The sequence below is a fragment of the Onychostoma macrolepis genome, chromosome 15 (assembly GCF_012432095.1).
Source record: "Onychostoma macrolepis isolate SWU-2019 chromosome 15, ASM1243209v1, whole genome shotgun sequence".
NCBI classification, from domain to species: domain Eukaryota; kingdom Metazoa; phylum Chordata; class Actinopteri; order Cypriniformes; family Cyprinidae; genus Onychostoma; species Onychostoma macrolepis.
In genome coordinates, this window is record NC_081169.1 from 5,762,440 (window position 1) to 5,775,708 (window position 13,269).

Sequence of the window (13,269 nt, forward strand, 5' to 3'; positions counted from 1 at the left end):
TAACGTGATCTGATACTGGCAGTTTCAAACATACACCGTCTCCTGTGATTGGATGAATCGCGCACCGGAGGCGGGATCATTCATGCATCTCACTCGCTATTGGTCAGTTTATTTTTGACCTCATTTATAGGTTTGCCCAGACGTCTTACTTTACCATCACTAGTTACTTTGTGTTTGTTCTGTTATTACAGATTAATAAAAAATATAAAAAATAAAAACTTTCCCATGAGTAGAAGTTGTGATCATGATAAATTAATCACTGATTATTTTTAAACACAAAATCATTAAGCATAAACATAATAAAAGCAAGAATCATTTACTGTTTACCAGCATTACATACATTACATAATTACAGTTACGGTTTCAAACATTAGGATAGACAACGCATTGCATGGCTACATAAACTATTAAATATTGCATGTTTGTTATTACGTAAACACGGGATACAAATAATTTACAAAAAGCTTTTGTTTATGTTTGGATGCTATATTTTCATTCGCTTAATTATTTAAATAATTTTTTGGGGGTCAAAGCTCAGAGCTATTCAATTCAAGTTTTCAATTCAAGTTTATTTGTATAGCGCTTTTCACCATACAAATCGTTGCAAAACAGCTTTACAGAAAATTAAAGTTTCAACATTATATTTAGTAGTAGCTTATCAGTGGTCAACTTGATGTCCATATGACAGAAATGTACAGTAAAAATCATGCAGTTAGTTCATGACATGTTATCAAACAGACGGTGAATACTACAGCAATGATTTTCTATAAATACATATATATTATATATATACAGTATATATAGACACATACACACACACACACACACACACATATATATATATATATATATATATATATATTGCAGCAAAAGCATCTTTCTCAGGAAATGATAATAATAATAATAATAAAGAAAAATAATAAATCAGAACATTTGTGTATGTGTATATATATATATATATATATATATATATATATATATTTTTTTTTATATATATTTTGTTTACTTTTATTTATTTACTTAGCCTATTTAATTGCTCAGATGATTGGCTGAAAGCAACCTATTCTACATAATATTTATATTTTTGGATGGACTGAAGAGAAACACACCTGTACAAGATGAGTGAGGAGTTTTCTTCAGAAATATTCTGAAAGGGGATGTGGCTTCACTGTGTTTTAAAGTGGTTTCTCATGGGTGGGATCGAGGGTTTAACATCAGTCCGGCTCTTGCTGCCGTCTCAGATTCACACTGAATCACAGAATAGAAAGACAATGAAAAATTCCACAAAGTCATCAGAATATGTGTGGGATTACGAGTACTACTACGATTACATAGATCCAGTCTTCGTGAATGCCAGTACACTGAAGTACAACAGATGTGAGCTGCTTCGACATCTCTTTGTGATCACAGTTCAGATAATCTGATGTCTAACTGTCTTCTTTATTATTTTAGATTCAATTGTCATAATATTCTGGATCATTCTAGCAGCCTTTATTGGGTTTTTCTTCTTGATTTTGTGGTTTATATCACACTCAAGGCAACTTCCGAGGTAAGCATGAACATTTTTTTTTTTTCCTGTCATGGTATAGACATTATTTATTACATAATGTTTAATTTAAATGTATGTTATTTTTTCCATATTTTTTCCAAAAAATAAAATACAGTACAATACAGTGCTTTTTATATAACCAACTATTCTTGTTTAATCTACGGTGATCATAATACTCATCTAATTGATTAAAAAGGCTTCTAGATAGTCATTGGGACATTAAAGATTAAGAAAATAACAAATATCTTATGCAGTGGATATTTATTTTCATTTGTTTATGTAGGGGCCCTCGTGTCAAAAAATCTGGGTTGCCGTTGATGAAAAGCTACAGATCTCCTCAGAAAAGATTCAAATAAGAAGCAGCTTCAAGAAGAAACTAAACCCTGATCATCTATTTAATATTTCATTTCAACAGACACCGTAGAATCTGTGACTGCTGAGTATCTGCCATTAAACCACAATATCATGATGAATGTGTCGGTTTATTTATATAAATTTTAATTATGAAAAATTTAATTATCTGATATTCTCAAAACAGCCAAACATTGGGTGATTTTGAGACATGTCAGTATCAGTAAAGAACTACTAAAAATGTGCTACATAATTACATTTCCTTAAATACAATCATTGTACTATGTAAATTTGACAAAATTATTCACACAACCACAAAAACCTGTTTTTGACGATCTTTTTTATTTTAAACAACTATAAAATTACAAAAAGATCCACTCAACTTTTTTTTCTTATTATTTTGTAAAACAATGTAATCCCATAGACAAAGCAGCATGTCATGATTCAACCGCAGACAGAATGTCTTTACACATGTGCAGGACGTGAGGTTTGGGCTTTCTGATGCCTGTCCTGAGGCACAGCAGTCTGGCATGGGTCAGCAGGAGGTCAGGTGACCGCGCTCCACTCCACAGCTCATAGATGTACAGCGAGAGCAATTTCAGCCCGGTTTCTGTCAACAAAACAAACAAACAAACAAACAAACATTACATCAGTGGAAAAAGACCAAAAATGAAGGATATAGAGATTACAGAGCAATCACACTTTTTCAACATTCTACTAGTTTCACATGTATTTTTCCTCCATTCTTTATTTTCATAAGGATTAAAAAAACAAAAAAACAATCTTCATAACTTGGACCTGAGATAAAATATGAGATTTGAAAAAAAGAATGTGTAACTAATATCATTACAGTAAGTGAATTAAACCCAATAAAAACTGCATGCAACGAAACTGAATCGAAAACGACTTCACAATATAAAACTATTGGCTTCTTAGTCACTGATTATTAGAACAAACTAGTCCTGTCAAACGATTAATCGCATCCAAAATAAAAGTTTGTGTTTACATAATATGTGTGTGTGTGCTGTGTATATTTATTACGTATAGATAAATACACACACAAACAGTATATATTTTGAAAATATTTACATGTATATCATTTATATTCTTATATTACATATAAATATATTTAATATATAAACAACATTTTTCTTAAATATATACATGCATGTTTTTGTATTTCTATATACATAATAAATATACACAGTATACACACACATATATTGTGTAAACAAAAACTTATTTTGGATGTGATTAATCGTTTGACAGCACTAGATCAAACGTATTCAAACGTTTGGAGTCATTCTTTTTTCAGCAAGAATGCATGAAATAGATCAAACATGACTAAATACATTTAGAATGTTACAAAAAATATTTTAGTTTTTCAACAAAGAATTTAAAAAAAATGTTTTTTACAAAAATATTAAGCAGCACAACAGGATCACGCGACACTGAAGACTGGAGTAATGATGCTGAAAATTCAGCTTTGCATCATGGAAATAAATTACATTTGAAAATATTTTAAAATACAAAACAAAATTTGAAACTGTAATAATTTTTCACATTATTAGTGTTTTTACTGTATTTATGATCAAATAAATGCAGCCTTTTTGAGCATAACACTTCTTTCAAGTGCATTTAAAAATCTTACTGACCCCAAACATCTGAAAGGTAGTGTATTTGGTAGTGTATTTGTATTATGCAATCATTTTAAAAGGAACACTCCACTTTTTTGGAAATAGGCTCATTTTACAACTCCTTAGAGTTAAACAGTTGAGTTTTACCATTTTTGAATCCATTCAGCCGAACTCCAGGTCTGGTAGGAGCACTTTTAGCTTAGCTTAGCATAAATCATTGAATCTGATTAGACCGTTAGCATCTCGCTCAAAAATGACCAAAGAGTTTCGATATTTTTCCTATTTAAAGCTTGACTCTTCTGTAGTTACATGGTGTACTAAGACTATGATCTATGCTAAACTAAGCTAAAAGTGGTCCTACCAGACTCGAAGATCGGCTGAATGGACTCGAAAATGGTAAAACTCAACTGTTTAACTCTTGGGGAGTTGTAAAATGAGCCTATTTCCAAAAAAAGTGGAGTGTTCCTTTAAGACTGTTGAACGGGCAACTCTATTTCATGACATCACAGTGCTTCATGGGACTGGATATTTTGCAGAGATTTCCTATTTCAGAGTACATCTTCCCAGCAACTGTTCTGATTGGTGGGTGGCTTTTCAGGATTATGGGTAGTGTAGTTCATCACCAGGACATGCGATTTTTTGTTTGTTTGTTTTTATATTAAAATACAAAATCACACTTGTGGCTCACTTAATTAAAAATCTAAATGCTAAAAAATTCATTTCTCTACAGAGGAAATGAATGGGATTGACTGTAGTGCTCTCTGACTGTAACCTCACCTCGCTTGGCACCATCATCCGTGTTTGTAAGCAAGCAGGTTCTTAACACCGTCTGGTGAATGCCATTCAGAGAAGTGCTGTGTGCCTCCAGCAAATGGACCATGACTCTAGAGAACAGCTGCAGGGTGTCCACTGCTTGAGCTGTGTGGTCACATGTCTGGTGATATAATCTTAGGAAGTCCATTCTCATGCCTTCATCCATCAGAATAGCATCTGTGATACTTGTACGCGGCAGTATGATGCTACTGAACCATTTTAAGACAGCTAAGGTGCTGCTGTCATCATACGGACTCTCCGTCAATGTCTTGAGGGCCCACTTGAGAATTAAACATGCAGTGGCATCATCTAGATTGCTTGGCTCAGGTTTGTCTGTGGTGAAGGGTTCAGGCTTGGAACAGGAAAGCTCTTTTTCTTTGGGTTCCCAGTGTATGAGGATGTTTCTAAGAAGCGGTTTACACTCGTCCAGCAAAGCCTGCTCCAGTTTTTCCCCTTGTCCATCGACAGTTTCTGTCTGTTTTTCCAATCGAAATTGAGCGTGCTTCGCTGAGTGGCATTTTCCTTGCCCTTTCTCTCTTCCAGAGCCTGAATAAACACAAGAAATGTTTAGTTAGGAACAAGAATGTGTCAAAACACGTGATCTGTGTTTCTAACATTCATCTAGTTTCCACAAGGCCAAGGACTGGCCATGTACACTACTGTTCAAAAGATTTGTTTAATGGTTTTGAAAGGAGTCACTTTTAATCACACCAAGGCTGCTTTTTTTTTTTTTTTTTTTAATTAAAACTAAAATAAAAAAAAAAAAAAAAAACTGTATATTGTGAAATATTACTACAAGTTAAAATAACACCTGCTTATGTTAATATATTTTAATGTTTTATTTATTTTGTAATTGCAAAGCTGAATTCCCAGCAGGCATTAGTCTTCACTCCAGTCTTCAGTGTCAGATTATGCTTTTTGATGAACAGAAAGTTCAAAATAACAGCATTTATTTAAAAGAAATCTTATGTAAGAATATAAATGTCTTTACTGTCAATTTTATCCAGTGCATACAGATGAATTAAACAAATAAAAAAGAAACAGGAATGCTAAAAGAATAACAAATATTTTCTGGCTGTCAGTTCTTCAATAAAAATAGATAGATAGATAGATAGATAGATAGATAGATGGATAGATGGATATTCACTTTCATTGTAAGTAGAGGTCGACCGATAGTGGATTTTACCGATACCGATAGCTAGGTTGGACCACATTGGCCGATACCGATTAATCAATTAATTAATATTATTTACTATATTGATCATTAAAGTTATTTCATAGTTTGCTAATGTTAAAAGAAGAAACTTTACAATTTAAAAATGTAGTCTATTAGTAGCTAATAATGAATGTTGAAATGAAAACACTCTAACAAGGAACAATACTTCTACAGTTTTCATTAATGCTACGAATGGACTCTTATTGTTAAGTAAGTCGCTTTCAAATCAAGTGGCGGTCTAAAACAATTTATTTAATCACCAAACGGACATAAGTTTGCTTCAAGAATGAACAATGTGGCATAAATGAGTTCGAAGTTCGGGGTTTAAAAAAAACAAAAAACAGAGCAAGCGGAAAGAGCGCGATCTGTATTACAGCTCTTTATATGAAGCATACAGATTTATTAGAGCCACAGAAAGACAAACGTTTTGCTGAAAAATACACAATACACAATTTATAGCCTAGGGTGAAGTCATTATGTACATTCACAATGATTTGGGACAAATATAAATGTAATTTAATAGAAAACTATGTGAATGGCGCTCTGTTCCGCGGCAGGATTTTCTGTCGGCTGTATTTAAATGCGCGTCTGGAGTTTCCCGCTCTGTGCAGCGCGCAGTGTCACGTGTCAAAATAAACAACACGTGCTGTCAGTGATTTCCGCCTCTAGAGGCCGCTCTCGTACTGTATAATGCCAGCGGACCCTTCTCAGCCACTCCAGCAACGGTTGCAAACCGGAAAACTATCAGCATGAATTTTTGCCGATAACTGATAGTTGTGGCAATCAACTATCGGTGCCGATTAATCGACAAAACCGATGAATCGGTCGACCTTTAATTGTAAGTGCTTCGTTGCAACTTTTATTTTTTAAAGAAAATGAATATTAATTTTTGAGGTAATCAACATTATACCACAAGTACCAAAACATGGACACTTAAATATTTGTCAGGAAATAAAGTCATATAGTTCTGGAATGACGTGACAGTGTATAAATCTATGGTAAACTATGCCTTTAAGCTGTACTGAAGCTGGAATATCAGTTTGAGTAGTTTAGAATCTTACCCATCAGCTCTTTGACTTTGTGTTTGTTGATGAGAGTCTGCAGAGCAGACAGCAGTGCGGCGTCGCGGGCCAGTGCTGCCCAGCGCTGCAGGAGACTGAGAACTTCAGAGCACGATAGCTTCTGCGGGTGCAGTGTCAGCCAGCCTGCTTCCTTGTGAGCATTCAGAGCTGTCCCACAATGCAACAGTACAGAGGACAGTGTGTGCAGGAATGCCTTCATCTGAAGTGCGTTCACACCACTCCTTATCGGAAACAGAAAAAAAGCAAACACTGAATTAAAAACTAGATTTTTGCATTTGATGAATAGTGATTGCATCTGGTTGCTAACTGGCTAAAGGTTTTTGCATCAAAAACAGTCATACTTCAGCTTGTGATGACCATCTTCCCCTCTCTTGCCCTGTTCCTCACTGTGTGTAGCACCTACCGCTCTGCATGTCCCACATTTCAGCATTGATTGTTTTATGAATCTATCATAATGTAATTTAGGCTTTGCAAAAGTTAAGCCCTGTTCACACCAAGAATGATAACTATAAAGACAACTATAAAGGTAACGATATTAGCGTCCGCACCAGCGAACGATATCGTCTGTTTATTCTCAGCGCACGCTTGTCTGCCACTTTAAATTCTCAAGCTCCTTATAGCAGGATGGATTCTGATTGGGTGTCAATATCTTTATCGTTCATGAGCTGGAAAAAAATCGTCCTGAAAGTGATTCCAACTTTATTGTTTCTCTGTGCCTTTATCGTTATAGCTGTGGTGTGGACTTTTTACGTCTGTGGTGTGAACGATTTTTTTTATTATATCTTTATCGTTACCTTTATAGTTTTCGTCCTTGGTGTGAATGGGCCTTTAGTAATCAATTCAATCAAATGTAACATAAAAATAAACAAAAGGGGCTGCACAATGAATCAAAACACACTTGAACTTACAATCTTCATATTAAAATCAAACTAAACACTCACTAAAAAAAGACTGGGAACCGTGAACATGAACGTGTCGCTAAATTACTGAAATATTCACTTAAAATGTCAGTACTTCAAGTAAATATTTCACGTCTATCCCCTGTTCTAAGGTTCAAAGAGAAAGTGGAAAATGGTTGTGAAAAACTAATATATGACTGTTTTTGGCACAGACAAACCCATAAACCTATTATAATATTATAAGTTGACCTCATGGAAATAAATAATAGAGTGCACTTTATTGAATTAAGTTTAATCTACCGCTAATGTATCCTCACAGGAAGCCCATCTTTATCTATAACGAGCCTGTAATGGCAGATGTTAGATCTTTTATGGTCTTACCCCAGGTGTCTGATGATGGTGAGCAGCGTGCACAGAAACTCATTGATGACTGGCAGAGGAAGACATTTGCCTGAAGTCTGTGGCCGCTCTGATGCAGTGCTGTTCGCTTCTGGTTTAATTTCTTTATTACCCAAATTAGTGAACCACAGAGCATGAAGCAACTCAATGACTGAACTCGACAACTTGCTGTCAAAAAACCTACAGGAAACAAATACAATCAGTTGCTGCAGTGGCCCAATGAAGTATGGCACACGCCAGTGCTTAAATTACAGTAAGCAACATCCACCCCTCACCTCTTGTCTATCAGCTGTAATATCCATGTTAAGACTCCATGTTCTTTCATGAGGTTGTAAGCTGCTTTGTTAACATGAGCGGTCTGCCGCAGAACATTCACAATCTGAATCTGGAACAGCAGAGCAGAAGATTCTGTCAAATCAACAGTTTTCTATGGATTTCAAGGATTATCAATACTATCTGTGACAATTAGGAAACGTCTACCTTACTTTCTTTAGGGAATCTTTTAAAGAATTTGGAATTTTAGGTTTTTAATCTATGTCTGGGAAAAAAAGTTTAGGATATTAAACATTTTAAAACACAAAAATATTAAGGATTTGTAGACAATTTGTAGAGCTCACTGTATTCTGCAAGTTCTCAAAAACCTGTTTAGACCAGTAAAGGTTATACTTTCCAGGAATCCATTTTAATTTCACTTTTCACACATTTTTAAGAGTTCTTCCTCATTAAGATATTGGAACACATTTTTTTTTTAGAATTCTGCCCTAATCAAGAAAAAACATGTAAATCATTTTTATATTTTTAGAGTTTATTGTTTTCTGCAACTACTTAAAATTCTCATTTAGACTAGTAAAAGGTTACACTTAAGAACTTCATTTTAAAATTCATCTTTATTAATTTATTTAATTATTTATTTGTCTGGACTAAAAATCAAACAAACCTGGAAATAAAATTTTGAATATTAAACACTCAAAAATAAAAAAAAAGCATTACATGTATTACAATACAAAGGATAAGGGTTTTCAAATCCTCAAGAAATTTGAGTTGATATAAAATAATTTGGTCACACTTTATTTTAAGGTCCAATTCTCACCATTAACAAACCATTAACTATGACTTTTGCCTCAATAAACTTCTAATTTGCTGCTTATTAATAGTTAGTAAGGTAGTTGTTAAGTTTAGGTATTGGGACGGATTAGGAATGTAGAATATGGTCATGCAGAATATGTGTTTTATAAGTACTAATAAACAGTCAATATGTTAATAATAGGCACACAATAAGCAACTAGTTAATAGTGAAAACTGGTCCCTGTACTGAAGTGTTACCAATTACTTTTTACATTTTTAGATCTCATTGTATTGTGCAAGTAGTTAAAATTCTCATGTGCATCCTATTTAGACCAGGAAAGGGCACACTTACATGGACATCTGAATATAATGGAAGCACATTAGAGTTTAATTTAACCTACATTATGTTGCTTTGCTCACTAGCACCACATTTAAAGAAAAACAGAGACAGATTTTGGGTCAAATGCTCCAAGTGCACCTGAGAGGCCTGATCACAGAGCGGTGTGCTCGCGAAACCCAGCAGGGTCTGATAGATGCCTTGCTTCTCACAGATCTCATAGCAGTGCTTGTCCCGAACCCCTTCCTCCAACACGCTCAGCACCCACTCGCGCTCCAGTTTGCGCTGGACAGAGAAACAAAACGTATCATTTTTGAGACTTTAGCAAGCAAAACATCAGTTGGTTGCAGACACATCTTAGTAGTTTAATTATAGTACATTTTTGAACATATACTGTATAATATATTAGCACATTTTTTACCTTTTAGACACTTTTGATTGCATAGTAAATTACTCATAGTAGCATAGTCATCTTTTATATCTGATGTTTCATTACCTCCAGATCAAAACTGTAGAAGAGTTTGAAGAAGTCAGGAACTCTCTTGAGGTCCAGAAACTGAGTTCCCAAAAGAAATTTGTTTACCACCATGTACATGTGTTCCTCTGCAGTGGGGAAAAAAAGTTGAACTTTTGGTTTTGGCAAACTTATTATTAAATACTTATTATTATTATTTATATTATTATTAAAATGTCAAGTGAGTATGTATGGCTCTATGAACTCACTCACCAGGTCTCAAGATTTGCTGAGCAACTTTGGTTATGTAGGACACGTGCACATTTGGCATCCGTAGATTTTGCTTTGGGATCCCGTTCTTCACCGTGTCAAGCAAGTACAGTAGCTGGATGTTACATATAAACATATATTACATTATTATATTGTCCTGTATCATTTTATAAAATTGAGTCATTTTTTTTATGTTTTTGAAAGAATCTCTTTTTGAAAGAAGTCTTTGATCACTAAGCCTGCATTTATTTGATCAAAAATACAGTAAATAATATTGTAACAATGTGATATTGTGAATTTAAAATAACCTTTTCTATTTAAATATACTGTAAAATGTAATTTCTTCCTGTGATGCAAAGCTGAATTTTCAACGTCACATGATCCTTCAGAAATCATTTTAATATGCTCATTTGATGAGTATGGAAACCCGTTTCCGCCACTGAATAAAAAATAAAAAAAGGTAATTGTGACTTTTTATCTCACACTTCTGACTTTCTCATAATTACGTGATATAAACTCGCAATTGCGAGACAAAGTCGCAATTCTGAGAAGTAAAGTCAGAACTGCGAGAAATAAACTCACAATTCTGAGAAAAAAAGCCATTGTTTTTATCTCGCAATTGTGACTTTATATTACGCAATTCTGAGAAAAAAAAAAGTCTGAATAGTGAGAAAGTCACAATAACCTTTTTTTTTTTTAATTTAGTGGAGGAAACGGGCTTCCATACTTTGGAAACTTTTCTTATCATCATCAATATTGTTTTCTTATTACAATCAATGTTTTTCAGGATTCTCTGATAAATAGCAAGTTTAAAAGAACAGCATTTATTTGAAATGGAAATCTTTGTATCTCTAACTTGATCAATTTAATGCATCCTCATTAAATAAAAGCGTTAATTATTTTTAAAAGTCTTACTGACTTTTGTAAGGTAGTGTAATAATTTCTATTATTTATTACAACACTGAATAGCAAAGTTTCAAATTGCATAAAATATTGGGGGGAAAGCTTTAAGAATCTAACAATATTCAAATAAATCTAACTAAAAGAGTTATTTCACAATGGTAGACAGTGAAAGTTCTCTACCAGTCTCTTCTCTCTGAAGTGAGCACCCTCGAGGTGTTGATAAAAGGATCCCAGTACTTGGTACGCTGCGGCCCTCACTTTAGGGTCATAGCTGCTCAGGGCCGCCACGGTGACGCCCAAAGCATGACTGGAAACAAACTTCTGACAGTCTACCGCACACTCTGAATAGAGGGAGACAGATGACAGCATAGGTTAACAAAAGTAAATTTAACATGTGACCTTCAAGAAGCAGGCTTGAAGTAAATGTAAAGGTTTAAACTCAAATGAAGTCCAATGCACAAAGCAAAAAAAAAAAAAAAAAAAGCATTATGGGCAGGTCTCATCAGGTTACCTGGCCGAAGGATGAAGCTGAACAAAGGCAGGAGAAAGCAGGGGTCATACAGAGATGACAAATCTAGAGAATGCTTGCCTTCCTGTGTGCAGAACAAGTTTTTGCTCACCTGTAGAAAGAGAGATAACTGTTCATGCAGCATTTAAAAGTGTACAATTCATTTAGTTTTCCTATTTTTATATAATAAACAGCACAAAATGAAAATCAATTATTCTCCCTCATATCATTCCAAACCTGCATGATTTCTTTTTTTTATAAATGGGTGGCCTGGGGGTGAGTAAACAGTCCTTTAAAGGTAGATATATTAGAATACTATGAAATACTGAGTGTTATTTAGTCTAACAGCCTGTTACTACCTGAGGGGTGATGTATCGCTGCTGTGGGAAGTGTGTGACAGTGTTTAACATCCTGTCTGCAGTGAGCAGTGACAGCAGCTGCTCTGAGCTGGGCTTCTGCCACAGTGAATGTCCCAGGCTCTTCCGGGCTTTATGGTGCTCCACCGCGGCAGGGCCCCAGAGCACATACCTGACAACAAACAGACACGAATAACGATTGCAGTAAACAACCATTTTCTGTTAGTGGAAATCATTTGAGGTAATATATGCTGAAAACATACTGAAACTCTGTAAGACTAATGTTGTTCTTCTCATATTCCTGGAGCAGGAGTAAAATCTTCTGATCTGTGAAAATCAAACGATTTTACTAATCACATAACTGACTTCATCTAAAATCCAAATCAAATGAACCATGTCTAATTGACACGTCTACCTGTTGTGTTCAACGAAGCTCCATATGCACCAAGAAGCACAAGGAAGTGATTAATGTTACAAACTTCAGGACATTTCTTCACCAGCATAAGCAGGAGAGACACCAACGACTCTGGGGAGGGGAAAAAAACAACTATCATTCAGAGGGGGGTATTTGAATACGTAATCCCAAGTATAGTAATAAGTAATAGGAATGCAACATACAAACATCAATGATAGCTCGTTGATGGAAAAAAGAAAAAAAATATATATATATACAGTGCTGCTTGAAAGTTTGTGAATCCTTTAGAATTTTCTATATTTCTACATAAATATGACCCAAAGCATCATCAGATTTTCATATAAGTCCTGAAAGTAGACAAAGAGAACCGAATCAAACAAGTGAGAGAAAAATATTTTCTTTGTCATTTATTTATTGAGAAAAATGATCCAGTGTTACATATCCGTGTGTTGCAAAAGTATGTGAATCTCTGCTTTCAGTATCTGGTGTGACCCCCTTTTGCTGCAGTAACTGAAGGTAAAGTTTCTTGTAAATGCTGATCAGTCCTGCACAACATCATGTAGGAGTTTTAGCCCGTTCCTTAGTGCAGAACCACTTAAACTCTGTGATGTTGGTGGGTTTCCTCCAATGAACTGCTTGCTTAGGTCCCTCCACAACATTTTAATTGGATTAAGGTCTGGACTTTGACTCAGTCATTCCAAAACATTAACTTTGTTCTTCTTTAACCATTCTTTGGTAGAATGACTTGTGTGCTTGGGCATGTTGTCTTGCTGCATGACCCACGTTCTCTTGAGACTCTGTTCTTAATAAACAGATGTCCTGACGTTTTCCTTTAGAATTTGCTGCTATAATTCAGAATTCATTGTTCCATCTCAATGATGGCAGGCTGTCCTGGCCAAGATGCAGCAAAACAGGCCCACGCCATGATACTACCACCACCATGTTTCACAGATGGGAGAAGATTCTTGAGCTGGAATGCAGTGTGTACTTTTCTCCAAACATAATAGCTTCTCAT

The 13,269-nt window shown here is 34.8% G+C and overlaps 1 protein-coding gene across 1 annotated transcript in view; it reads right to left on the reverse strand.

Annotated features, from left to right (window-relative positions):
• Positions 1 to 2,227: 2,227 nt before the first annotated feature.
• Positions 2,228 to 13,269, reverse strand: part of urb1 (URB1 ribosome biogenesis homolog) — a 35,126-nt gene continuing 24,084 nt past the window's right edge. Inside the window, exons 29-41 of the mRNA XM_058745207.1 lie at positions 12,255 to 12,365; positions 12,103 to 12,166; positions 11,843 to 12,011; positions 11,487 to 11,595; positions 11,156 to 11,316; positions 10,076 to 10,187; positions 9,845 to 9,951; positions 9,490 to 9,633; positions 8,222 to 8,331; positions 7,929 to 8,126; positions 6,628 to 6,869; positions 4,315 to 4,896; positions 2,228 to 2,510 (exon numbers count right to left, since the gene is read on the reverse strand). Of these exons, the coding sequence (XP_058601190.1) occupies positions 2,338 to 2,510; positions 4,315 to 4,896; positions 6,628 to 6,869; positions 7,929 to 8,126; positions 8,222 to 8,331; positions 9,490 to 9,633; positions 9,845 to 9,951; positions 10,076 to 10,187; positions 11,156 to 11,316; positions 11,487 to 11,595; positions 11,843 to 12,011; positions 12,103 to 12,166; positions 12,255 to 12,365 (2,282 nt within the window). The 3' untranslated portion in view covers positions 2,228 to 2,337. The remainder of the gene's footprint in view (positions 2,511 to 4,314; positions 4,897 to 6,627; positions 6,870 to 7,928; positions 8,127 to 8,221; positions 8,332 to 9,489; positions 9,634 to 9,844; positions 9,952 to 10,075; positions 10,188 to 11,155; positions 11,317 to 11,486; positions 11,596 to 11,842; positions 12,012 to 12,102; positions 12,167 to 12,254; positions 12,366 to 13,269) is intronic.